Source organism: Trichechus manatus, unplaced genomic scaffold (genome assembly GCF_000243295.1).
Source record: "Trichechus manatus latirostris isolate Lorelei unplaced genomic scaffold, TriManLat1.0 scaffold00159, whole genome shotgun sequence".
NCBI classification, from domain to species: Eukaryota; Metazoa; Chordata; class Mammalia; order Sirenia; family Trichechidae; genus Trichechus; species Trichechus manatus.
In genome coordinates this window covers 6139300-6167249 of record NW_004444095.1, presented here as the reverse complement: position 1 = coordinate 6167249, position 27950 = coordinate 6139300, and the positions used below count along the sequence as shown (strand labels likewise).

The 27950-nt window shown below is 36.8% G+C and overlaps 1 protein-coding gene across 1 annotated transcript in view; it reads left to right on the top strand.

Annotated features, from left to right (window-relative positions):
* The window catches only part of CFAP47 (cilia and flagella associated protein 47), a 431188-nt gene that overhangs the window by 97914 nt on the left and 305324 nt on the right, over positions 1 to 27950 (top strand). The window contains exons 27-29 of the mRNA XM_023740562.1: positions 18457 to 18557; positions 24227 to 24352; positions 25525 to 25759. Of these exons, the coding sequence (XP_023596330.1) occupies positions 18457 to 18557; positions 24227 to 24352; positions 25525 to 25759 (462 nt within the window). The remainder of the gene's footprint in view (positions 1 to 18456; positions 18558 to 24226; positions 24353 to 25524; positions 25760 to 27950) is intronic.

The window sequence follows — 27950 nt, the reverse complement described above, 5'->3', positions numbered from 1 at the left end:
TTTTCTTCTGTGTTTAAACCTTTTCTTGAGTTCTGATAATAGTGGTCTCATACAATATTTGTCCTTTAGCGACTGACTAAATACAGTCAGCATAATGCCTTCCAGATTCCTCCATGTTATAAGATGTTTCACGGGTTCATCATTGTTCTTTATTGTTGCATAGTATTCCACTGTGTGAATGTACCATAATTTTTGTATCCATTCATCTGTTGATGAGCACCTAGGTTGTTTCCATCTTTTTGCTATTGTGAACAGTGCTGCAGTGAACGTAGGTGTGCATATATCTATTCATGTGACGGCTCTTATTTCCGTAGGATATATTCCAAGGAGCAGGATTGCTGGATCATATGGTACTTTTATTTCTAGCTTTTTAAAGAAGTGCCAAATCAGTTTCCAAAGTGGTTGTACCATTTCATATTCCCACCAACAGTGTATAAGTGTTCCAGTCTCTCCATAACCTCTCCAACATTTATTATTTTGCATTTTTTAGATTAATGCTACTATGGCTGAATTTTTTGTAAGTAGATTGCCAGGCCTTTCTTCCTAGGTACCTCTGGGTTGACTTGAACCTCCAACCTTTTGGTTAGCAGCCAAACATGTTAACCATTTGCCCATGCAGGTGCTCTACCTGGTACATTGTTATTACTGTTAGTTGTAGTAGAATCGATTTCGTGTGACCCCATGTGTTTCAGAGCAGAACTGCTCTGTAGTTTTCTTGGCTGTAATCTTAATGGAAGCAGATCGTCAGGCCTATTTTCTGTGATACCACTGGGTAGGTTCAAACCCACAACCTTTAAGTTAGCAGTTGAGCACAAACCGCTTGTGCCACCTAACAGCCTTTATCTGCATGTACAGGCATACCTCGTTTTATTGTGCTTTGTTTTGTTGTGCTTCATAGATACTGCATTTTTTTTTTTTTTTTACAAATTGAAGGTTTGTGGCAACCCTGTGTCGAGCAAGTCTGTCGGCACCATTTTTCCAACAGCATGTGCTCACTTAGTGTCTCTGTGTCACACTTTGGTAATTCTTGCAGTATTTCAAACTTTCTCATTATTATTATATCTGCTATGGTTTTCTGTGATTAGTGATCTTTGATGTTACTATTGTAATGGTTTTGGGGCACCACAAACTGTGCCCATATAAGATGGTGACCTTAATCGATAAATGTTGTGTGTTCTGACTGCTCTACCAACCTGCCATTCCCCCATCTCTCTCCCTCTCCTCGGACCTCCCTATGCCCTGAGACACGACAGTATTGAAATTTGGCCAATTAATAACCCTACAGTGCCCTCTAAGTGTTCTAGTGAAAGAAAGACTCTCATGTCTCTCACTGTAAATCAAAAACTAGAAATGATTAAGCTTATGAAAATACATCACAGGAGGAGGGCATGGTAGGCAAAAAAAAAAAAAAACGTATAACATGTATTATTTGTGTAAACATCCAGTAATAGTTTTCTTATATTGTGGAAACATTTTGTCAGCCTTGTTATGGAATAATAACACTTTTTGATTCATAATAAACCTTGTTTTGCTTCCTGTCATTAATCTGATAAGGCATTGCCACTCATTATTGTTGAAGACTTTCAATAAAATAAACTGGAAATGAGTCATCATGGAAACTGATACTGGTTTTGCTCAATGCATATCCTGGCAAAGGACTTGAATAAACATTTTACCAAAGAATAAATACAAATTACCAATAGGCACGTGAAAAAAATGCTCAACTTCATTAGTTGTTAGGGAAATGCAAATAAAAACCACAATGAAATATCACTGCACCTCCACTAAGTTGGCTAGTTCTAATATTTAGATCACTGATCCATTTTGAGTTAATTTCTGTATATGGTGTGAGGTATGGGGCCAACTACATGTTTTTGCCCTCAGTTGTCCCAACACCCTTTACTGAAGAGATTTATTTCCCCATTGAATTAACTCACTTGGAACCCTTGTCAAAAATCCATTGGCCATAGATAAATAGGTTTATTTCTGGACTCTCAATTCTCTTCCATTGGTCTATATGCCTATCCTTATACCAGTACCAGGCTTTTGATTATTGTAGGTTTATGGTAAATTTTGAAATTGGGAAGTATGAGTCCTCCTGATTTGTTCTTTTCAAGATTGATCTGGTTGTTTGAGGCTGCTTGCAATTCCATATGAATTTGAAGATTAGATTTTCTATTTCTGCAAAGAAGACTTTTGGAATTTTGATAGGGATTTCATTGAATCTATAGATTGCTTTAGGTAGTGTTGGCATCTTAACAATATTATGTCTTCCAATCCATTTATCTGTTTATTTAGTTCTTTAAATTATTTCAGTGATAATTTATAGTTTTCAGTTTACAAGTCTTTCATGCTCTTGGTTATATTTATTCCTAGGTATTTTATTCCTTTAGATACTGTTGTAAATGAAATTGTTTTCTTAATTTCTTTTTCAGATTTTTCATTATTGGTGTATAAAAACAACTGATTTTTGTGTGCTGAGCTTGTACCCTGTGACTTTGCTAATTCCACTTATTAGCTCTAGTAGCTTTCTTGTAGATTCGTTGGGATTTTCTATATATAGAGAGTCATGCCATCTGTGAATAGAGATTGTTTTACTTCTTCCTTTCTAATTTGGATACCTTTTATTTCTTTTTCTTGCCAAATTTATCTCACTACAATTTCCAGGGAGCCCTGGTGGCGAAGTGGTTAAGAGCTCAGGCTGCTATTCTAAAGGCTGGCAGTTCAAATCCACCAGCGGCTCCTTGGAAACCCTATGAGGCAGTTTTACTCTGTCTTATAAGGTTGCTATGAGTCGGAATCTACTCAATGACATAGAACAACAACAACAATTTCCAGCACAATGTTGAGTATCAGTGGTTAAAGCAGGCATTCTTGTCTTATTCGTGATCTGAGGGGTAACACTTTCAGTCATTTAGTTTGAGTATGATGTTAGCTGTAGGTTTTTCTTAAATGCCCCTTCATGTTGATGAAATTATCTTCTATTCTTAGTTCATTGATTCTTTCTTCTGCCAGCTCAAATCAGATGTTGAGCCCCTCTAGAGAATTTTTCATTTCAATCGTTGTATTTTTAACTCTAGTTATTCTGTTTAGTAACTTTCTATAGTTCCTATCTCTTTTCTGATATTCTCATTTTGTTCATATATTGTTTTCCTGATTTCCTTTAGTTCTTTATCCATGTTTTGCTTTAGTTCTTTGAACATATTTAATACTGTTATTTTAAAGTTGTCTAGTCTGTCCATTATCTGGGCTTCCATAATGACAATTTCTGTGTCTTCTATTGTTCTTTTGAATGGGATGTCTTTTTCTGTTTCTTTGTATGCTTTCTGATGTTTTAGTGAAACTGGGACATTCAAATATTATGTGTTAGCTCTGAGTCTCAGATTTTTTTCTCTTCCCCAGGGTTTAGAAATTATATATATATATATGTATATATATATATATATTTAATTGTTGTTGGCTGTAGTAGTCTGTCTGCCCTATTTTTTCAGCATCTGTCCTCTTGTATGTGCATGGGCACCAAGGACTCTGTTCCCTGGCCCATATTCAGCTTAGGGATCAGCCTGATGTGAATGCCTGTATCAGCCCAAGGGAGAGCATATAAACCCAAACTGTCAAATCAATTCTAACTCATAGTTACCCTATACAACAGAATAGAACTGCCCCATAGGGTTTCCAAGGTGGTAATCTTTACAGAAGCAGACTGCTACGTCTTGCTCCTGCAAGGTGAGAGCATAAGCTATTCTTAAGTATTTGGTGCTCATGCTTTTTGTCCTGCACATGTGTATGGCTTTCTCAGTTCCTCTGTACACACAATGCTTTGGAAAGGGCTAAATTCTGCAGGAAACTCTTAAACCAGCACATCTCCTACCCTTAGGAGCCTATTATGTGCTTCAGTCACCCTATTTAGTCTCAGGTGATTAAGGGCAGCCACAGCCCTCAGGCATTACTTACTGCTTCTCCCTACCCCATGAGAGCTCAGAGGAAGGCTAAACCAGGAGGATAGCCCCTTTTCAGTCTTTCCGGCAGCCCCAGGGCATATCTGAACAGACACACACGACAGCCTGCCAGCAAAAGCAAAGCCTACTCTGCTCATTCCGGAGTCAGAATATGGGCCCCGTCTCTGAGGGCACATGGTGGCCTGTGCCATAGAACTGGAAGAGGGAGTACAAACACTAGAAAGAAAAGTTTTCCAACCACTTAAAAGTTTCCTTTTTCTTGATTTAGCGCTTCTCTAGTTGCTGCAACTCTCGGATTGCTTTTTGGAGATCTTACAGAGCTGAGTCAACTGGTTTTTGGTTGTTTTTCTTGTAATAGCTTGGATGGAAGGAAACACAAAACTGCTCATGCCAGCATCTTCCAGGAAGTCTCATATTGTGTTTTTCTCCATTGACTACTAGAGGTTGCTTCTGTTGTCTATGACTGTTGATTATAATTTTGGTTTGTGGATAATGTAGGGAGATATTTGTGCTGAAATTCCTAAATGCCCACCTCCTAGCACTGATTGCACATATGCAAAATAAATTCCCGATCGTTTCTAAATGTGCACTCAGTTTTCAGTTGTCACAGTGGTGTAAGTTTATAGGGTATCTTAGTTTACAAGTTAGTTTTTTGATTATTTATTTTTAACTTGTTTCCAAAATATTTTTTTAACTTTAAACAATATAAGGAAAATACATAAAATTTATTTGCATATATTAACAAAATATTGTAACATGAACACTGTTGTATCCACAACTTTGGTTAGGAAACAGATTACTGGCACCCTAAAGGTCTTCTGTGTATCCCTTCCCAATCATAACATGATTTAACTTCTGTAGTCATTAATTCTCTATAATCATTATTTTCTATAATTTAGGGCTGAAAAGCCCATTACCCACTCCCACTGCCAATGAGTCAATTTTGACTTATAGTGACCTTATAAGACAGAGTATAACTGCCCCATAGGGTTCCCAAGGCTATAATCTTTATGGAAGCAGACTGCCACATCTTTCTCCTGTGGAGCAGCTGATGGGATTGAACCACCAAGCTTTCAGTTAGCAGCCTTGTGCTTTAACCACTGCACCACCAGAGCTCCAAAAAGCCCATTAGACAGGTGATAGTCAGTCTTATGCTCTATGCTTACAGAGGGTGTTTTTGGAAAGAAAAATTCATTTATGTCCCTTAGGTTAAACATAAAGGCAGAGTAAGATATAACTAATGAAAATACATTGTCCTGTTTATAAATTTCCATTCTACTTAAAAGTAACTGTATTTCTTCCATTCTTCATTTACTGACTGTTATGACATATGTTGAACTATCTTGCTTTAATACCCTTAATTTTATGTAATTATTTCATTTTCTTTGACTTTTTTAACCTTTACCTGTAGCCTGAACGTTTTCAGTATCCCAACTGAATAGAAGCCAATATTTTTAAATGACTTAATTAAAGGTTTCAGAATTTTAGCAGGCTACTTAAAATTCATTATTTATGTGCTTGGGTTTTATTTAAAGATGAATGGCATTTTGAAGAATCTTGGAGGATATACGTAGACCGTTAATTTCAAATTCATCTACTTGTATTAACTTGGTTTCCACTTGATAAAATCATATCTTTTAATATTACACTGGATCGGTTTGGTCATTAGGTATTCGAATAGTACTTTTTGTAAAGGATGAGTGATACGTGGCATGTATAGTGGGGATTGACTAACTAATAAGAGCTGGACATGAGGAAATTTGACTAAGAATGGCATTTCCCATTTATAATCAATAGAATTCTGACCAGTTTCCCAAGAGGCTGAACTTTCCAAAGGGCTTCACAGATTTAGGGGGGAGGTGTGAATTCTTGAGTGGCCATTAAGTCTCATTTTCACTTCAGCAGAGCTGTCTCGATGGTGTATTGACCAATATTTATACGCTCTGTCGTAAAACACCCTACGATGTCAAACCAGTCCAGAGAGGCTGAGATCACCCACTTCTGCTGCCAAATGTGTGGTAGATAACAAATCTCACTGCACACACTACCTGAATCCTGAGGAAATCTCTGCTTCCTTTCCCTGCTCAGTGCAGGCCCCATCTACCCCCCCACAGCTCTTTCTCTCTCATCCCTATTCACCCAGGGCTAGGTCAGTGGGTACTTGCCCTTCTGTTACTCTTCTCCATTCACCCAGGGCTAAGGTCCAATAACCTGTTGAAACAACTCACAAACTCCAGAGAAAGGGCTGTCTTTAATCTAGCAGGAAAAAAGATACAAATACCTACTGCGAGGTCCTGGAGGACAGAGCTTCCATGTCCCCAGGGGACGTGCTTACCCTCCCAAGAGCAGATGTTCACTCTCTCTCAACACAGGAAGCTCCAGTGAGCCCCTGTCTTCCAAGGCCTTTTATTGGCTTCACCACATGACCATGATAGATTACATCATGCCTCCTGAGGCTTAGTCAGCATTGGGACCCCAGGTAGTCCCTCTTGGTCTGGTCAGCCTCCACTCATTGGCCTGAGGTGTGGTCAAGCTCTCAAGAACCAAGATCAAAGGTCAAATTGTTTACTCTAAGGGTATTCTTTACCTTGCACACTCAAGAGTTCTGGGTTAGCAAATTGCACAGCTTCCTATAGGAGATTATCTCACTTCTTAGATTTTTCTGATTTGGAAATCAATATAAATTAGATTGATTAAGGTAGAAGATGTAGAACTGAACTCCCATATACCTTTTCAAGGAATTATTTGCTGCCAGGCCATGTGAAGTGTAGTTAGCAGGCTTCCTCCATTTGTCAGCTCCTACAGGTTCTTTCTCAGCTACAGGGAGCTTCCTGGCCCTAGATTGCACCCCACCAGGAAAGCCTGCATCTCCTTACTGATTGGAATGGTGATTAAAAGCCCAGATATTTAAGCCTGAGGCCAGAAACTCTGAAGGTCAATCCAGAGCTCCCTGCCAGGTTTGCTAAGGTTTCAACACCCTGCAGATATGTTCTACTTTTTTCTTTGCCCCAGTATGCTTCCTCCATATTTCTTATACAAGAGTTATTTCCCAATAAACCTCGTAAACCCCAGTGTCTGTCTGCTTCAGGCAAACTCAACCTGTGATAGTTAGTGATTGAATGTTACACTTGTGGAATACCTTTTGATGGCTACAAAGTATTCTTATGTATTAGCTCAAATGTATCTTGAATAAGGATGTCAAACTCCATCCATCCATCCATCCATGTAGTCAAAACTTTCAAGTATCTTTAGGTGCTATGTGCTGGTCTTTGCCTTTTGCCTTTAAGAAGCTTCCAGCCAGATAGAACGGATAAGACACTTACGTGCAAGGTGACTATGAAAGGAGATAGGGCATAAGTAGAGAGATCATTAAATAAACTATGCCACACTGATGCTATGAGGAAGTGCAGAGCTAGAGTGGTGATAGAATAAAAAGAAAGTGGTGTAGGTGGGAAAGAAGGAGTGATTCAGATGGAATAAATAAGAGAACATAGTGACTGATTGCAATGTAGGACATTTGCCATCCTTTGAAATGAAAGAGAATTAAAAATTATATGTGCATATAAATAAAGTGCTACTCATTCACAGATGAATCTATGTAATCTTGTTCCAAACGTCGTAAAAGTTTAGTTGTTAAAAAAAAAAAATTGTGGCCTTGATAATGAAAGTCATATTCTATTTCTAGCAAATATGAAGTTTCAGAAAATACAGTGATTTTTTAACAGTTTGTTTGATGTATAATTTAGTATTTCTTATCTATTATTTGTTAATAAAATAGTTTATATATCACTAAACTTCCAAATATAACCCTTGTAGTGGTTACTAAAATTCCAAACCTTTTCAGTGAGTTTGTTGAAATGGCCTTGCAAATTGATTCTGTTTTGTATTCATTCATGCCTGTCTTTCCTCCCACACTCACTTTCTATTATTCTCTTGACAACTGGTAAACCGAAGGTTTATCATAGTTTAAGGGTTTTATTTTCCAAATTAGACTCCAGCAGCAAATGTTAGCTCCGTGATCTTAATACCATATTCCAGGTAATGGTGAGAGTCAGTCTCCAGCTGCATTCTGTAGCCAGCTCACAAGTGTTTGTAGACATTGGAATCTGACATTTTCCAGGGCCTTGCTAGACATAGTGCTTTCCCTAAAAATCTATAGAAAGAAGAATCGACAAAGGAAGTTGATTTATTTATCCCCTGCTGAAATGCAATAGGTAGTTTAGAATTCTACTTTTGGTTTTAGAGTGTCACTAGTCTTCTTTCTATTCAAAATGATCTTCATCTCACGCTTGCATAACCTAGTGGGATCCTGGTGTGCTCAATTCCAGGCTATATTCAAGCCAAAGAGCAGTGATTTCATCATTTTCACTTACTGCACACTCTTTTAACTTCAAACTATTTACTAGACCTTTTATATGAAAGTACTTACATTTTACTATCTGTTGTATGCGACCCTGTAGGACAGAGTATTACTGCCCCATAGGGTTTCTAAGGCGCCGCTGGTGGATTTGAACTGCCGACCTTTTGGTTAACAGCCATAGTTCGTAACCACTACTCCACCAGGGCTCCGTATGACCAAAAGTTCCTCTAAATTAAGCAGCACATTAAAGGAAATTTTCATTTTCTTAGCTACTAGGGCATGCACTGACATCTGTACATTCATGTTTAAAAACATATGTTAAGCAAATTATTTATTAGACTGATTGCTGTGCATAAGGGTGTGCAGAGCCTCTGCTGCTTTCTAGGCTTCAGCTGCCCCCTGGGGGCCCACAGCCCAGAGTTTGGGATTCATTTTCGTAGATGATGGATAACTTTCTGTACTTTCACCATTCCAGATCTGTTATTGATATTGAGGAGCGATGCTTTGGATGGGTTTCCTTGACCTCTTACTGGAATGGAAAAAAACAATGCAAATAAACTCGCTGTTTTCCCATCATTAGACTTATTTTTGATGGGAATTATATATTAATAGGAATACCCTGAAAGAGATTATCTATCTGTGGAATATTAGATAAGGATGCCTTATGCTGTATTTGCTACATCATAGTTCCTGGTTAATTTTCTTTTTATTTCCCTTCTGAGACACTTTTCTAAAGCCAGGAGTCCCTAGGCGACTCCACCCTCTGCAACCATATTCCCTCTCAAAGTGGTGCCAGACCAAGCCCCTGTGGTCTTTTCATCATGGCCTGGTTGATCACTAATAACTGTCTTTGCTTAGGCATTAATAATAACCACAAAGCTACTAATTTATAATAAAACATATTCTTCAGGAGAACATATTTTTCATGGTGGGGTTCCAGGCCTTTGGCAAGATGGTAGAAGAAATAATTTTGAACAAAGGTTTGTTTCGGAGGAAGTCACTGAGTTGATGGCCCCCTTTGCTAACTTGTAGGACCAACCCTGGCCTCAACCTGTGCTGATATCTCTTTTTAACAACTCCTGCATTAGAGTGATTCCAGGTATTTCAAAGGATAAGTATGGCTTCTTTTGTTATTTTCATTCAAAAAGTACTGCAATCTTCTAAGAGATAAAATGAAAATAACCTATATAAATTACCTAATCTATGCTTTAGCTAGATCATAACTGTCTTCTAAACTAAAGTACATTGCAAAATTCTAAAGAATGGTTTAATGAAAATGAGCTTACTGTTTTGTATTAGTTCATGTCATCATGGGAGGAGTTTTAGATTTGGTTCCAGCAGGTTGAGAATGCTGACCCATATAACGTATTTAATAGCTAGTGCCTCTGCTCTAAATTCTTTGGAATTAACCAGTAAAGATGTAAGCATACAAACAGCGGTACAGCTAATGGTTCATATGGCTTAGAAATACACTTTCGACTCAGCATTGTTAGGCATTATATGGCTGACCGTGTTAGAGAAAGCTACCTTATTTAGAGATTCTAATCTTTGGGGCCTAAGGCAATGCCATTTACTGTATTAAAGTAACCTTTCTTTCTTTCTGAGTAGTTGAAGTTTATATTTCTCCTGAGTGTATTTTTGGAATCATATTAATTTATATAAATTCATAAAGACCTAAAAGAAACAAATGCATCATTTATGCCTTCGTAGTGTACATATGTATACATATACACAAATATCTGTGTATGTATATTATGTATATACATATATATGTGTGTTTATGTATATAATTTTTCCAAACATAACATATTTAGGAGGTGGTAAATTTTATTTTTTGTCACAATTCCTTCATGGAGACCCCATTTTAAACTGTGTTAACAATGCAATTATAGTACATTGCCATAGAAATACTATATTAAAAAGAAAACATAGTAACGTATGATTTTATATATATATATCACTGTTAGGAATTATTTATATTATAGAAATACATAATTAAAATAAAATATATTAATTAATATTAAAATAATTTGATTATATGAATTAACGTGTGTGTGTGTATACATATATATATACATATATATCAATGGTGACAATTTAAATTTGTGAAAATGGGCTCTAAATAAAATTTTCAGATTTAAAAATGGTCCACATAAATTACAAGATTATTTACAAATTCTCGGGTATACTGCAAATGAGATGATTCATGTATCAAAAACTTATATAAGTTTACAGTGTTGCTAAATGACCATATGTTTCTATTCTTGGTTAATATTTCAGTCTTTATTCTGCTATGATGCAAATTAAAGGAAGAAATTCACATATGCAACATGCTTCCATGGACATAGGCACATTTAGATCAAACCTAAACTCTATTTTAGGAGACTAATTTACTTAACTAGCATGCAGTTTCTAGGATTACTAATGTTCATAAATAAGAGTGACTTTATGGGCTGCAGATAACATATACTGTGGATTATTGCACTGCCGAGAAGAGTAGCTGTAATAGTAATCCTTTTTGTCCCACCCAAGAAAGAATATTGAAAAGCAAATGAGTAAGAGTTATATCATGATCATGAATCTTTTGCATCTTTTTTATGTATTAAAAATAAATATAAACTCTGAGACATTATCACTGACTAAAAAAATGACTTATGATGCCCTCACTTGTGAAAGAGACATTCTTGTGGGTTGCAACATATAAGCTACTTTAGAAAGGTTGTTCAAGGAAGTCTGTTGTGTGGTAAATTCCTCTGAAGCAAGTACTTGTCATTTAAAAGTATTCCACTGATATTAAGTCTTTACTTAAATACTAGATATATAGTAATAAGTACTTCTTTTGGATGTTGGTGTTGGTGGTAGTGGTTTTTAAGATGAAAACCATTTTCAAAGGCTTGACCCAGCATCCTTTCTTCTCCTTCTCCTATTTCTCAGTTTATTCAGCCCTATATATGGAAATATAAAGCATTAATCCAAAGCAGTTTTAGCAGTAAATTCTTCTTATAACCCTTCATGTTGTTGTTATTTTTTGTTGTTGTTGAGTCGATTCCAATTCATGGTGACCCAAAATGTGCAGAATAGGACTGCTCCATAGGGTTTTCAAGGCTGTGACCATTCAGAAGCAGATTACCAGGCTTGTCTTCCAAGGAGCCTCTTGGTGAGTTTGAACTGCCAACTTTTCAGCTAGTGGTCAAGAACTTGCCACTGCCAGTTTTGCCAACATATAATTTTGATCTAACTGCCTTGTAGAGAAGGTCCCTGGGTGGCACAAATGGTTTGCACTCAACTACTAACCAAAAGATTGGCAGTTCAAACCCACCCAGCAGTGCCATGGAAGAAAGGCCTGGCAATCTGCTTCTGTAAAGACTACAGACAAGAAAACCCTATGGAGTAGTTCTACTCTGTAACGCATGGGTTTGCCATGAGTTGGAATCTACTTGTGGGTAACAGATTTTTTTTTTGGTTTTTGTCTTGTGGAGGATGGTTTGGACAGACAACCATATTAAGACTAGAGAGACTTGTTACTAGAAACCACACACCAGAGCTCTACCTCTTCCTTTTGTTCTCTCTCTCTATCTATAAATTAAAATCATATTCAATAGTACTGCTTTTAGCTTGCCAGGTCTATCTTTAAATAGTAGAGATAGGAGCAAAACTTTAGAGCAAAAATATATAAATAGTGTAATATTTCTCATGGTGCTTGATATATTGTTGACAGGCCATCACAGTACTTCATATTCCAGTAGAAAGTGATACTGTAATTACCAGGCCATTTATTACAGATATCTAACATGAGGCTTCAAAGTTTCAGCTCTAAAATAATCTGGGCAGACAAGCGTAAGAGTCTCTTATCTACACTAATGATGTGGAAAGAGAAATGTGTGATTAGAGTGTTAATTATTTAGCAACTAATGACCAGGGAGATGAATGATGAGACTTTCCACACTTTATTTAATGCATTATTTGTGGTCATCATGTTTTTCATATTCAAAGCTGTGGTTCATAAAAATATAATTTGCATTTTATTGGTTAGTCTCTACTATAGATTAAAAAAACATTCTTATTTGACTTACTTTTTTCATTTTGATTTTTTTGTTGGTTTTACTTTGTCTAGAATGGAGTAGCTTCCTTCCTAGAATTCAGTAGTATGGAGAAAAAGCAAATAAGATTAAGGCCATAATGCCTGCTTGAGCCTGGGAAGAGGTATATGGTGTGTGTGTGTTCATCAAATTGAAGGAGACGAATATAATTGGCCAAACCTTATAAACTGCCAATACAGTAGGTTAAAAAAGTTCAATGGTGGCAATTTCCTTTGGTTCAACATAATATTATTTAGAGATTCCTATGATGCCTACAGACATTTTGATTGATTCCAGTTTTTGGCTATTATGAATAATGCTGCTATGCTCATTTGTGTATAAGTCTTTTTATGGGCACATGTTTTCATTTCTCTTGGGTAGATACCTAGGTATGTAATCCCAAAGTCATATAATAACATCTTTTTTAATATTTTGAGAAACTGGTAGGTGTTTTCCAAAGTGACTACACCATTTTACATTCCCAGCAGCACGGTATAAGGGTCCCAGTTTCTTCACACGTTTGCAAACACTTCTTACTGTCTGACTTTTTAATTACAGCCATTAGAATGCATGTGAAGTGATATCTCATTGTGGGTTTTGATTTGCATTTCCTTAAGGAGTAATGGTGTTGAACATAATTTCATATTCTTTATATATTCTAGATGCAAGTGCCTTATCATGAAAATGAATTCCAAATGTTTTGTCTTAGTCTTTGGGTTGTCTTCTCACTTTGCTGATGGTATCATTTGAAGTGCAAAATATTTTAATTTTTATGAAGTCCATATTATCTTTTTTTTCTTTCATTCAGTGCTTATGCTGTTGGTGTCATGTCTGAGAACTCATTGCCTAATTCCTATGTTTTCTTCTAAGAGATGTGTTTCTTCCTAAGAATCTAGGAGAATGTTTATAGCTTCAGGAAAAGAGAAAATGCTTTTTATTTAAACTAGTTTCTAATAGTAAATTACATAATCGAACATTATTAGACCAAGCATACATTATTAAAAGATATGTTGTTTCATTAGATAATTGAAAAGTTAGTGGAAAAGGTCATAAATGCTTACATTCATCGTCATCTTTATGACTTTATCCAGTGTTCCTAAGTTTGAGCTTATATGCAGCAAGGCAGATCTGGAAGCTAAACATTCCCATGCAGTGACTAAAAAGAAAGCTCTGTTTTAGGCAAGTTGAACTTAAACCTGATCCTTATATTTTTTTTAATTGTGCAACTTGAAATAATCATTGAGTTTTTCAGAATCTTGGTATCATAACCGAAGAAGACTGGAAAAGATAATAATACATATTCTTTTTTTATTGTACTTTAGGTGAAGGTTTACAGAACAAATATTTTCTCATTAAACAGTCCGTACACGTATTGTTTTATGACATTGGTTAACAACCCCATGACATTGCAACACTCTCCCTTCTTTTTTTTGGGGGGGTGAAAATATACATAGCCAAAGATACACCATTTCAAAAATTTCTACATGCACAATTCAGTGACATCGATTACGTTCTTCCAGTTGTGCTGCTATTCTCACTTTAGATGAAGGTTTACAGAACAAAATAGTTTCTCATTAAACAGTTAGTACACATGTTGCCCTGTGACAATGGTTAAGAACCCCACTACATGTCAACACTGTCCTTACTCAACCTTGGGTTCCCTATCACCAGCTTTTCTGTCCGCTTCTGCTTTCTAGTCCTTGTCCCTGGACTGCTGTGCCTCATTAGTACCGTTTTGCTTTATGGGGCTGTCCGATCCCCGGCTGAACACTGAACCTCGGAAGTGACTTCACCACTGAGCTAAAAGGGTGTCTGGAGGCCATACTCTCGAGGTTTCTCCAGTCTCTTTCAGGCCAGTAAATCTGGTCTTTTTTGTGTGTGTTAGAATTTTGTTCTACATCCTTCTCCAGCTCTGTCCAGAACCCTCTGTTGTGATCTCGGTCAGAGCAGTCAGTGGTGGTAGCCGGGCACCATCTAGCTGTACTGGACTCAGTCTGGAGGAGGCCTTGGTAGCTGTGGTGCATTAATCCTTTGGACTAATCTTTTCCTTGTATCCTGTTCTCCTCTTCATTCTCCCTTGTTGCCGAAGGGATGAGACCAGTGGAGTATCTTAGATGGCCGCTCACAGGCTTTTAAGACCCCAGACACTACTCACCAAGGTAGAATGTAGAACATTATCTTTATAAACTGTGTTATGCCAGTTGAGCTAGATGTTCCCCGAGACCATGGTCCCCACAGCCCTCTGCCCAGCAGTTCAGTCCCTCAGGGAGTTTGGATGTATCTATGGAGCTTCCATGACCTTTCCTTGTACAAGTTTTGCTGGCTTCCCCAGTATTGTGTACTGTCTCACCCTTCACCAAAGATACCACTTATCTATTGTCTATTTAGTAATAATACATATTCTTTAAGACTCTTCACAGGATTTATGGAAATGAAATAATGCGTATTAAGTGCTCAGCACAGTACTTGGCACAAATAGTACAACCTATTACAATCACCTTCATCAAAATCCTCATCATAAAATTATCCTTGCTGTCACCAAGAATGTCCATAGCAACCAATCTAAATCATTAATGCCTGAACATTGTTATTTAAACCCCAGAATGGAATTGAAATCCCTGGTGTTAGAGTGACTTTTCATTTTTACCGTAACACTTATATTGAGTATTTTTAGAGTAAACCCCCTACTGCTAATTTTTCTAATCTGTATAGATTGGCATAGGAAATCCATAGCCATGAATCCTCATCTAAAGATCTGCTTGTAGACAATGCTACCTAATTGTCTTAGTTATCTACTGCTGCTACAACAGAAATATCACAAGTGGGTGGCATTAACAAAGAGAAATTTATTCTTTCACAGTCTAGTAGTCTAGAAGTCTGAATTCAGGGCCCCAGCTCCAGGGGAAAGCTTTCTCTCTCTGTTGGTTCTGAGGGAGGGTCCTTGTCATCAATTTTACCCTGGTCTAGGAGTTTCTCAGCGCAGGGAACGCAGGTCCAAAGGACATGCTCTTCTCCTGGCGCTACTTTGTTAGTGGTATGAGGTCCCCCTGTCTCTCTGCTGGCTTCTCTCTTTTATATCTCAAAAGAGATTGACTCAAGGTACAACCAAATCTTTTGGATGGAGTCCTGCCTCATTAAGATAACTGCCTCTAATCCTGCCTCATTAACATCACAGAGATACGATTTACAACACATAGGAAAATCACATCAGATGACAAAATGTTGGACAGTCACACAACACTGGGAATCATTGCCTAGCCAATTTGACACACATTGTTTGGGGACACAATTGAATCCATAACACTAATGAACAAATGGAAGAAGCAAATTTTTCCTAACGAGGTACCATAAATAGTCCCATTTTCCAGGAAATATACTAACATATAGAGGATTAGTATTACTAACTGCAAGTTCCTTTTTTGTTTTAAAGTATTTTTCATAATAATGATACCAATATATGAAGTGCCTATATAACTTGTACAGTTTCTGTATCATGTGCTGCACAGAACTAGATCAAGTCAGTTTTATATATGTTGGTTAATGTTTACTCTGGGGAGCATCTGAAATCAAATGTTTTCATCTTCAACAGATTGGCTTTGTGAAAAAATATATATCTATTAGTATATTTATTCTAATTTGATCCATGGAATAAAAGTATTATTTTTCAACCCTAGTTTCCTTAATCCTTTACCATTTTACAAATGCTTGAGAGTGCTTCTTCAGTTTGTTTATTAGGTAGGTGTCTTGGGAAGTGTTATCCAAAGGCAGACCTTTATATGAGGATGCATGGATATGTGATCTATTAAGGAAGTTCTCCCAGGAAAAAGCAGTAAGAGAGTAGAGGAAGCAGGAAAGGGAATCAGTCACCCCAAATAAGTGTGGGATTTAGTCAAAGTCTCAACCTCAGCTTGATTTCGTGGAGTTCTCCGGAGCTGAAATTATACCACAGAATTTTTGTTCTGTTTGAGACAAGGGAGCTGGGTTTTCAAACTCCCACTTCACATAGGCATTGGCTATGGGCCTGCCCAGGGGACATAAACTTCCAGGAACTTCTGGCCTTGAGCTCCAGTAGCCCAAGGGTAGTTCTCTGAAGAAGACTGCAGTTACCCCACCATCCCACCCTAGGAGATAAAAGCACAGCACAGGTAAACTGGATCCAAGAGCATCGACAGCGTTCGCTAGAGTGTTGGGTTTTTGTTTCTTTGTTTGATGATGGTGTCTGTTGATAAATTATGTTATTTAATCTAGATAATTATTTGGTAAACATAGCGGGTCAGTTATGGGAATTTTGATTGATCACTATGTTTGGTGTAAATAAAAGTAGGGCTTAGTGCTCTCAAATAATTTTGAATTTCATTCTAAGAAGGGCAACACATGAAAAAAAGAAGAAAAAATACATATACAAGTGAAATTTAGTACTGAGCATAGCAATCTGATGCGTGTGCTTAGGATGGAATGATAAGGAATACAATCCTTAGTATGGGTATTTTGCCTAAAATTTTAATAAATATAAAATGATCAAGAGAAAAAGATGTATTCCCCATGGAAAATATCATATGCAGAACTGAGTTGGAAGTAATTCAATTACATGTCACATATCTTTAGATTTAAAGTCTTTGACAACTCATATGTATATTTCAGTTATGACCAGTTCTACATTTTATTTGCAGTAACTTGGATTGGAGCCTTAGTGGTGCAGTGGTTAAGAGCTATGACTGCTAACCAAAAGGTCAGCAGTTGGAATCCGCTGGCTGGTCCTTGGAAACCGTGTGGGGCAGTTCTACTTTGTCATATAGGGTCACTATGAGTCGGAATCGACTTGACAGCAACGGGGTTTTTGTTTTCTTTAAACTTGGATTAAAACATGGAATTTTGGAATTTCACATTGGCCAGTGGCCATAAAATAGATGGAAAGACTAATATGAAAAATGACTGATTTGAGAGTAAAATTTTCTTGACATATTATAATGCAGAACTGAAACCATTAACATAAAATGTAACACTTCTATTTACAAAAAAAATCAGTTGCACAAAGACAGAATTGTCACAGAAGGTAGAGGCCCAGTATAATCTAAGAATGTTTTGTGGCTGGTAGAAATAATAATGCAGTCTTACGGTGCTTTCTTAAGAGTCCTTGCTAACTGAAAGGTTAGCTGATTGTCCACCCAGAGGTGCCTATGAAGAAAGGTCTGGCAATCTACTTCCAAAAACCAGCCATTGAAAACCCTATGGAGTGCAGTTCTACTGTGACACACATGGGGAATTGACTTGATGGTAACTGTTCTGTTTTGTTTTTTAACAGTGCTTTCTTAGGATAGAATATACAAGTTATGGAAGGTAATAGTTCTCTCTGCTGGTTGAATAACTTTTGTAGCATTGCTTTCAGTTCTCAGACACATGTAAAGAAGAACACAAAACAAGAGGGTCATCTAAAGAAGTTAGACTAGTATGTGAAAGATTTGGAGACTGTGCAGTGACAAGAACCCTTGTATGTTCTAAATGTTTGGAATCTGAAGAAGGTAAACCATAGAGAAAATATGACTGTTTAAATACTAGAAGGACTCTAATAGGGGTCAGATTGTAGATTTGTTCTGTGATGCTCTGGACAGAACTTCTGAAGTTAAAGCTCTCCAGTTATGGAATAGGCTGTCTCTGAGGCATGAGCGCTTCCTCCCTGATAGTGTTACCTAAGGCTAGAGACCATTTATCTGGGAGTCAATAGAAGAGGAACGTAAGTGAGTTACCTCTGAGGCACCTTCAACTCTAAAATTGCCTGCATCTGTGTTTGTGAACTTGCACAATTACAAGCTGTGTTCTAGAGTACACATAACAGTGAAATTTGCAATCTCTGTTAAAAAGATTTAAAAGTAACAATTTTTTAAACCATTCAAATGGATATACTAGGTGGTTACAAATATGTTTTAAAGAATAAATGATGCATAATTCATGCCTTGATCATTAAGGGCATTTGATCCATTTGATATTCTTTAAAGTATTTTGTTGTATTTAAAGTATCTGGAAATTTTATTTTATTGAAATGTAATGTTTGCACTTTTAGGTTTTCTCTGCCGGTTACTGCAACAGCAGAAAACTGCATTCTTACTCTTCACCCATATATGGCAATTCATCTTCATAACCGAAAAATTGTTTTAAAGAATGGTAAGTTACATGAGTCTTTTCTAACTCTCACAGTATACATTCTTGTTATCTAAGGCTGACATCTAAAAATAAAGTGAATTTAAAACTAATGTAGGTTTGTTAAACATCTAAAATTGCTAGGAGCTGTGCTTATCATTGAGAGTAGAATATGAAAGTATCTCAATTCCAGAAGTAGACAATTTAGTGAAATACCCACAAATAAAATTAATACAAAGAAGTTTGAATCAAGAACTCTCTATATGAGTCCTTTGAAGTGTTTCACATGTGCAGATTGTGCAGAAATTAATGCTGATGCTGGTGGTTTGGGATAAATTTATAGAAGACCTAACATATTTGGTAGAGCTTGATAAATGATGACCTTGAACAGAATGATTTGGGAAAAAAGACAGTATAGCAAAAGTATTGGAGTGTGATGGGAGATATAAGACAGGCAATGTACCTAGGGGCCATACCACTGGGCACTTTATTCTGAACATAGCAGGAAACCTTCTGTGGTTTTCAAGTATCATTGATTTAGAAAGACAACAGTTGGTGGGGTGTAAGATGGATTAGAGTGGGACAGAGAGTGGCCAATAGACCAGTTGGAAGGTGCTGTAGGGGAAATGATGAGATGGTCTAAAAACAATAGAAGAGAAGCTAGTGAGGAGGGAGATATTTGAAATACAAAACAGAGGGGAATGTAATTGATGGAGTAAATCCCAGAGGACAAGAAATGATGGAGAATGGGAGAAAAATCCCCTGCATGCAGACTGTCAAAGCCTTAACTTTCAGTGCTGATTGAGATGTCTTCTCTTATATTTAACCAAGTTTTCTCCAGTTCTCTATACTAGTTTCTTCAAATCTTTACCATTCTTATGAAATCTATTCAGTCTTGTTCTACCTCTGTCTGAATCTTTTTATGACTTTTCAGAAGAACTAGAGACCACCAGGCAGGAACACTCTGAACTTCTAAACACCAAGCATGCATTGGAAACCATCATCTCCTTTCTCTCATTTTGCAAAGCTAGGAGCCAGAACTCTCTCCTGCCTTAGATCATTCCTTTCTCTGAATGCCATTACCCAGGGACTTCACTTCTCAACCAACCTTGCTTTCTCTTGCACTTCAACTTCTACCTCCCTCTTAGCTGCTTTGGGGGAGTTTCCAGTTATGACAGCAGGGAGGAGAGGGGAGACTTTATCCTCTTAGTGGACAGACTCATTCCCAAAGAGGAAAATGGGAGGACTCAGTCCATACATACCCAATTCATTTCCCCCAAATTTACCAATCAGGTAAGTCACTGCATTCCCCAGGGAGGGGGAGGAAAGGAGCTGAGGAAACCAAGCACTTAGCATACCTCCCTTGACCATCAAGGTAACATCAGGGATGGGGAGGAAGCATTATACATTATATAATATATGCCTAGTTGACTTCTTGGCAGCATTTGACACTGTTAACTATTCTTTTTCTTTAAATTCTCTCCGGGCTTCACATACAATACCCCCTTAATGACTGAATTATTTTCTGCTTTTAATTTTTTTGTTGATGTAAGGTTTTTTTTCATTAATGGAATGCATGCTGAATCACTGAGTGTGTCTGAATGTTTGGTAGGTATTATGGGTAATATGTGGGGTACATATGTCCCTCTGGACTCTGGGGGTAAGATTGGTAGGATGAGGCAAGAAAAAAAATCATGTTATCTTAGCAATTTGATTTTATTTGGTGAAACTTTTCAAAACATGGTATAACATATAAAAGCACCTTGCAATGGCTGCACATAATTGTGGTTCGAGTCTCCATCTCTTTAGTGCTGCAGTCTCTGCATTGCCTTGTAGATCCCTTGGCAGGTACATACAATACATGGCACCTGAAAATGAGGTATTCAAATTCCAAATAAAACACAGGAACCCAGAAATATGCTTACAAGGTTTACCTCGCTGTACAAAAGCCAAAAGAGATAAAATTTTTGCACACACCTAATACAATACCCTGTAAAAACAGTAATCTCCAGCACATGCCCATTTCTTTGGTTTCGAACAGTTATACAGGTCCACCAGGGGTGGGTTAACCAGTAAGCAAAGTATGCACAGGTTTAGAATAAGCAAGGTATGCATGGGTTTACTTGCGTTTGCTTACTAATCTGTACTGCACAATTTCACGAGTTTCACTGCATCTTTGTTGTGGTGAAAAAAAGGTGAAATTGTAAACTACCCGTTAATAAGTAAGCACAAGTAAGCCCATGCATACCGTGCTTATTGGGTAATCCATCTCTGCAGGTCCCTCCCTGCCAGGAGCACTTACTGTCAGTGGGAAAGCAGTTTCCCAAGAAACTCCAGAGAGAGAAAATGTAGGTGGGACACTATATGCCCCGCAGTTCATCAAATGGATACTTCCCTGGGTCTCTTCTCGCCTCTCTGATTGTTCTTTCTGAGCAAACTTTGTGGGTTCCACTTCCTCCTCTACCTGTCCTTTTAAATGTTCTATATCAGTGAGGGTTCTCCCTTCACCGTTCTTTTCTTATCCCTTCCATGACTTTAATTATAATCCTTGGGTTTTATCTCCAGCCCAGTGTTTGCTCCAGAGAATCAGGACTGTATATTCACCTACCTTCTGGACATCTTTCCTTGGATGCCCACAGGCACCCAAACAACAGTAGGGCCCAAACTGAACTCCTTTTTTGAAGTATCCTTTTTCTGTATGCCCATATTTGTAGATGCATCTACCATCTAGCTCCATTTATCTCAGTGCCCGATCTGGAAACCTTAGTAATCCTTGACAATGTCTTGTCTCTCACACTCTGCTTCAAGTCCACCAGTCCCTATCCTTTCTGCCTCCTAAACATCTCTCAAATCCATCCACTTCTCTCCCTTTCCACTGTCACTTTCCACACTCAGGCTGCCATACTGTCTTTCCAGGATTACTCCAAAGGTTTCTAAACTGTTCTCCTGCCTCCTATGATGTTCCCTCCTTTCCCAATCCATCCTTCACACTTAAGCCAGAAGGATCTTTCTAAACCAGAAATCCAATCATTTCATTCTAAGGCATAAAATATGTCCATAAAATCTCATTGCTGCTAGGATGAAGCCTACAAATGCCCCCACATGACATTGCCCCAGCCAATGGCTTCATTCTCCTTTTATTCTCATTTTGCCCTCTCTGCCCAAGCCACATTAAACTTTTTGAGTTCTTTCAGACTCTTGATCTTTGCTGATAAGCTTACTTGTGACTGGAGCATTTTCTTCCCCCATCGCATCATTTTGCCAAGGTAGTCCCTACTCATCCTACACGAGATTCTTGCCCTTGAATGTAGGGATATTATGTTCCTCCAATGTACACTCATAGCACTGTGCAAGTCCACTGTCATGCATGGCTGTTACCACAGTGAGATGTAACCTGCCTATTATCTATATCCCTTTCTAATGTTGATATTTTTTAAGGTCTGTAAGTCCAGGTATCATATCTCTCCTTTTCACCCATGCATCCACATGGCACAATAAATGTATTTAATGAATATAGAATGGATTGCCTGAATTTTGGACCAGTTAGGAAGGCATCCCTTAGCAATACATGTTCATCAGGGAATGTAAAATAGTATATTCTGAGCACCATCTTGGTGGTTAATTTTGATTTTAAAGCAATTTATGGAATAATTCTATTGACAGTATGGGATATATATATTATATGGATATACATACATATGCATATATATAGCTCATGTTTCACAACTTTGACACACACTGGCAAAATTAAAAAGATTTTCTGACTAATCCTAATGTTATATTCTTCTGATATACTAGGGGAAGAGGTTTTAGCTAGCATGACATAGTGGAAAGAGCAGTAGATGAAGAGTCACCAGTTTGCCATATGATTTTATTTCTCACATCCTCAAATATCTCATCTGTTATTAAAACAAAATGTGGGATGGGGAGAGTAGCTGGATATTAACAATACGTGTTTTACCTATTTAGAAGGGCTTTCGTGAGAAATCATAGACTGTAACCTGAAAGGTATTATTACTACTATCATTATAATATTATTATTATTATAACTGTTATTATTATGGCTTTCTTTATGTTTTATATTTTTTCATAATATACTTCCAGGAAATAATGAGAAGTTTCAGTATAATAAATAATATTCCGATCTCTTTAAAAGGAAAAATGAATAAAGTCTTTATGTTTCCTAGATGATTATTTGAACAAGAAAACTATGGGTTAAAAATAATGCATCCATTTGGGGAAATATTTCTAAAGAGAGACATCATGATTCTCAAATATTCCAGAATATCTTTTAAAATAAGTGTAATATATATTTAGTGCTTTCCAGGTGTAGGGTGTTCTGCTAAATGCTTTATGTCCATTATTTCATTTAGTCCTCCCAACAACTGAGTTAGATACCCTTAATAACCTACTTTACAGATTAGGAAACTGAGTCACAGAGAGTTTGAGCAGCTGGCCCCAGGAAATTCTAACCAAGTTTATGAGGCCTCAGAGCCTACTTACTTAGCTACTGTGCTCTAGAGTATGATGTGTCCATTAAAAGTGAAATTGTAAAATATTTTAAGTATATACAACAGTAAGGCAGTATGATTAATTAGATATAGCTCACATGCTAAACAAAAATTACATGTGACACTGACTGTCACTGAAATGGTACAGGTGTGGTTTTTAACCCTACTAGGCACTTTTTATCATTAGACAGTAAGTTAAAAGCATATTGCTTAATGCATCCACAACAAATTGTTCTGTCATTGAATTCCATAAAGCTCACTTCTCTGAAGTCTATAATGGCCTAGCATTTTTGAACAGCCTACTGGGTAGAGGTTCTCTGGCAAATTCTGAATGGCTTTGTACTGAAAGACTAGAAGAATTTTAGTGTATTCTAGCTTACATATGTATTATTGATTTTTAATTAATCTTCAACAACAAATTCATGAGCTCAGAATTTTTGGTTTCATTTTATGAATTTAAAAAACACAAGTTTCAGAGAACATGTATAATATACCCAAGATGTAACTGCTCAGGAGTAGGTGCCAAGCTTTCAAATCAGATTTTTCTAATTGCACAGGCCATGCTTTTCTGAAAGAATTACATTACGGAGATTTTTCTTTTGATATCTGGTCTTTGGTCACATCTGCTGGCTTTTCTTGGTCAGCACTGCCTTTGGTTGGGTTTGGATTCCCACTGTGGCAAACTCTAGTGTATATTCAACAACTCTAACTGGAATAGAGATCAACAGCTGTTCAAAGTGGCATTAGCTCATAACTGAACAATGATTTCATATCAGAGGATTAACTGGGAAGAAATTTAGTTTTTTGGTGACTCCCTTCTTATATCAGATTTTGAACACAATGTATAATAAATCCAAAGAATTTTTTTTGTGGAAACATTTCAGATGTTTATCTATTTTAGTTTCAGATTAATTTGAATATTGTTCATTCTCCAATAACTTTGACATACCATAGCAATTGCCTTATCAAATAAAGTTCAATTAAGAAAGCCATATACCCATTATGTTATTTTTTCTTACTTGACATATTACTTCATTTATAATAGACATTTAGACTTTTTTTAAATTTTACTTTGTACAATTTACATTTGTGTTACAATATATTACATTCAGATTAAATAATTTGATAATGAATTCCAGGAATGCTTATCAGACTTACTATGACTCAATGTGTCTTTTGTAGATAAGGATGGAAGTCTTATGAAGACTACAAGCAGTTTTCCTTTTCCTTTTCCTACTTCAAATGAAATGACATCATTAACTACTGAATTTAATGATTCTGAGCCCTCAAAGAGAAAATTCTATATTGGTATGTGGCAAATATATAGTGAACCTACCAAACCCAGTCTATAATATGTTCTCTTGAATATCATTTATTTTAAAAATTTTGGCTTTTATAGGTAACAAAAAATAATAAAAAATGAGTTTGTCATTAGTCTTAAGTGGGCAGTCTTTGAAGGTCCTCTCCAATGATCTAGAGCAGAGGTTCTCTAAATGTTCTTGGATCATGGCACCATTAGTGCCTTGGTAATTTGACCCTAGACCAAAGGGAGTACCAAACAATTCATCTTGTGAAGTACATTGTTTGGTCCAAAAAATGTAATAGTAGTAGTTCATGTACTGTCTAACAGATATTGTAGTTACGTTTATCTATGTCAAACATTTATTATGTTAAATATGCTGCCATATCCCTCTAAATTTGCTGTGACCTCAGGTCCTCTCTGTACATAGTTGGTGTCGCACAGACCTAGAGGTTTGTCTCCTCATTATCTAACAGATCCCAAAGTGCCTATTTTAGAAAGAGGGAGCAGAGATAAATATGTGAGTTTCATATTATTTTCAATTAACTGTTTAAACATTTTTTTCTGAATATGGCTAATTTTGCCATTTTTCCTTTTTATTGAATGGACCACATCACCTTAAATGTTGTGAGATTTTTAATGAGTGTGTACTTGTGTCATTACATAGGCAGATCTTTCTTTAAAAATGTGATAAAATTATTTTATATTATCGAATATTCCACTACCTCAGAGTGCTTTGTGTTTTACTTAAAGTGCTTTATATGAATAAAAAGCCATTTTGAATCTGAAGCCCATTTTTTATTTCTTTCAGGCTTTTAATTGAGGTGTAATACTGTCTAATAAGTAAAATCAAAAATTGTCAAGATAGTTTGCATATGTTGTTGAAAATGAAAGATTCCATTTTGTGGAATGTTTTCAGATACTATTTTGGCACAAAGAAATTTAACTGTTTTCTTTGTTGAAATGTATCTCTTTTTAGGCATTTCTGTTGGGTATGTGAAAATAAATATGTTTTCATTTACTTTAAGATACAGTAAATTGTTTCAGAATTTATTCTCTGAGAGAGTAGAATAATTAGTAGAATGGGATTTCTTCGTCTATGTACAAATTGCAATAGCTGACAGAATATTTTACTCTATTGACAGAATAACCCATATTTACTCACATATGTGAATTTTAGGAATGGGAATCTCATATGAAAATTTGATATTGGACAAAAGTGAAACATCAAAGAAACAAGATGATGATGAATCTGTAGTTACAGAGGAGAAAAACGAGCAATTCTTTTCTCCTGAAGAAGGAACAAAGGCATATAAGTTCTTTCAGAAGGTTGTGAATGCAGCTCAGACCTGGTTCAGTCTGTTTGGGTGGCCTGAAGGACCTCATTCTTTTTCTATACCAGAGACTATAAGAAGGTGATGGTTACGTGTTTTTCCAAATCCTTTGCTTTGTATCATATAACAAAATAGAATCTATTCGTTGGGATAATTTTAACCAAAATTCAATATTAAATAATTTATTCTAAGCTAATAATTTATGAGGGAATTGTTAATAAAAGGAAAAAAGATGCAAATATAAATTCTTTAGTATATGTGTAATTTTTAATTTCTTCTAAACATCTGATGATTTTAGACAAAGTCTGAATATTTCTGTACCTCGGTGTCCTCATCTGTGAAATGAGAAGGGGAAAATATTGAAACATTTGGCAACTGCATTTTCACATGAATAAAATATCAGTCCTAGATCTAGGGTATAGTCAAGTAGACCATGGTATTGGTGAACAAGAAGGGCTCACTTTTCTTTGTATCTAACTCCTCTTTACCAGTACATTTACCTCACTTCTTTCTTGTAGGATTGCATTGGTTATATCAAGCCACTTAATTATGTTCTTAATTTAAACAGAATTTTTTGTCCCTACCCAGTTCAGCTGCTCCACAGGAAAAAAGACCTAGTAATCTTCTCTCATAAAGATTACAGTCTAGGAAACCGTATGGGGCAGTTCTACTCTGTCGCATTGGGTCGATATGAGTTAGAGTTGACTACACAGCACACAACAACAACAATAATAGTTACAGTGTTGCCAGTATGGTGGAGCCTCAGAGCTTCTCTACCTTCTTTCTCAGCACTGAGGGGTAATTTTCTGGCACTATAGGGAAGAAATCTGATCTCTGCAGCTGGAAAGACAATGTAGAATTTTTACATCCATATTCAAGTGTGAGCTAGGTTGAGCTAGGTCTGTAGTTTTTCTATATGTCATTTTTTCAGTTTTTTATTAATATAACAATGTTAGCTTCATAGAATAAATTAGTTCATATTTCATTTTTGTCTATGCTGCAGGAAAATTAATTCAGCAGATACCCTGAAAATTTATAGGCTTGATCATAAAATCATCTAAGTCCAGGAAATTTTTAGGAAAAAAAAATTTTTTAACTTTATTGTGCTTTAGGTAAAAGTTTAGCTCAAGTTAATTTTTCATTCAAAAATTTATATACATATTGTTTTGTGACATTGGTTGCAATCACCACAATTGGACAGCACACTCTCCATTTCCACCTCAGGTTCCCAATGTCGATTTGTCCAGTTCCTGTCCCTTCCTGCCTTCTTGTCTTGCTTTTGGACAGGAGTTTCCCACTTGGTCTCATGTATTTGATTGAACTAAGAAGCATGTCCTCATGTGTGTTTTGCTTTGTTTTGTTTTGTTTGTTTTATAGGCCTGTCTAATCTTTGTCTGAGAAGTGGTCTTCGGGAATGGTCTCAGTTCTGGGTCAGAGTGTCTGGGGGCCATAGTCTCAGGGGTTCCTCCAGTATCTGTCAGACCAGTATGTCTGATCTTTTATCGTGAATTTGAATTCTGTTTTACATTTTTCTCCCACTGTGTCCGGGACTCTCTATTGTGATCCCTGTCAGAGCGGTTGGTGGTGGTAGCCGGACACCATCTATTTCTTCTGGTCTCAGGCTGGTGGAGTCTCTGGTTCATGTTGTCCTTTAGTCATTTGGCCTAATATTTTCCTTGAGTCTTTGGTTTTCTTCATTCTCTTTTGCTCCAGATGGGTTGGAACCAAAGATATAACTTAGATGGCCAATCACGAACTTTTAAGACCCCAGCTGCTACTCATCAAAGTGGGATGTAGAACATTTTCTTCACAAACTATGTTATGCCGGTTGACCTAGATGTCCCCTGAGACGATGGTCCCCAGCCCCCAGCCCCAGCTACTCAGTCCCTCAAAGTGTTTGGATGTGTCTAGGAAGCTTCTATACTTTTGCTTTGATCCAGTTGTGCTGACTTACCCTATATTCTGTGTTGTCCTTCCCTTCACTGAAGTTGACACTTGTCTACTATCTAGTTAGTGATTTCACCTCCCCCTCGCCCTCATAACCATCAAAGAAGGTTTTGTTTTCTGTCTGTAAACCTTTTCTTGAGTTCTTATAATAGTGGTCTCATATAGTATTTGTCCTTTTGTGACTGACTTATTTCATTTAACATAGTGTCCTCCAGATTCATCCATGTTGTGAGATGTTTTGCGGATTCATCATTGTTCTTTATCTTTGCATAGTATTCCATTGTGTGTCTGTACCGTAATTTATCTATTCATCTGTTGATTAGCA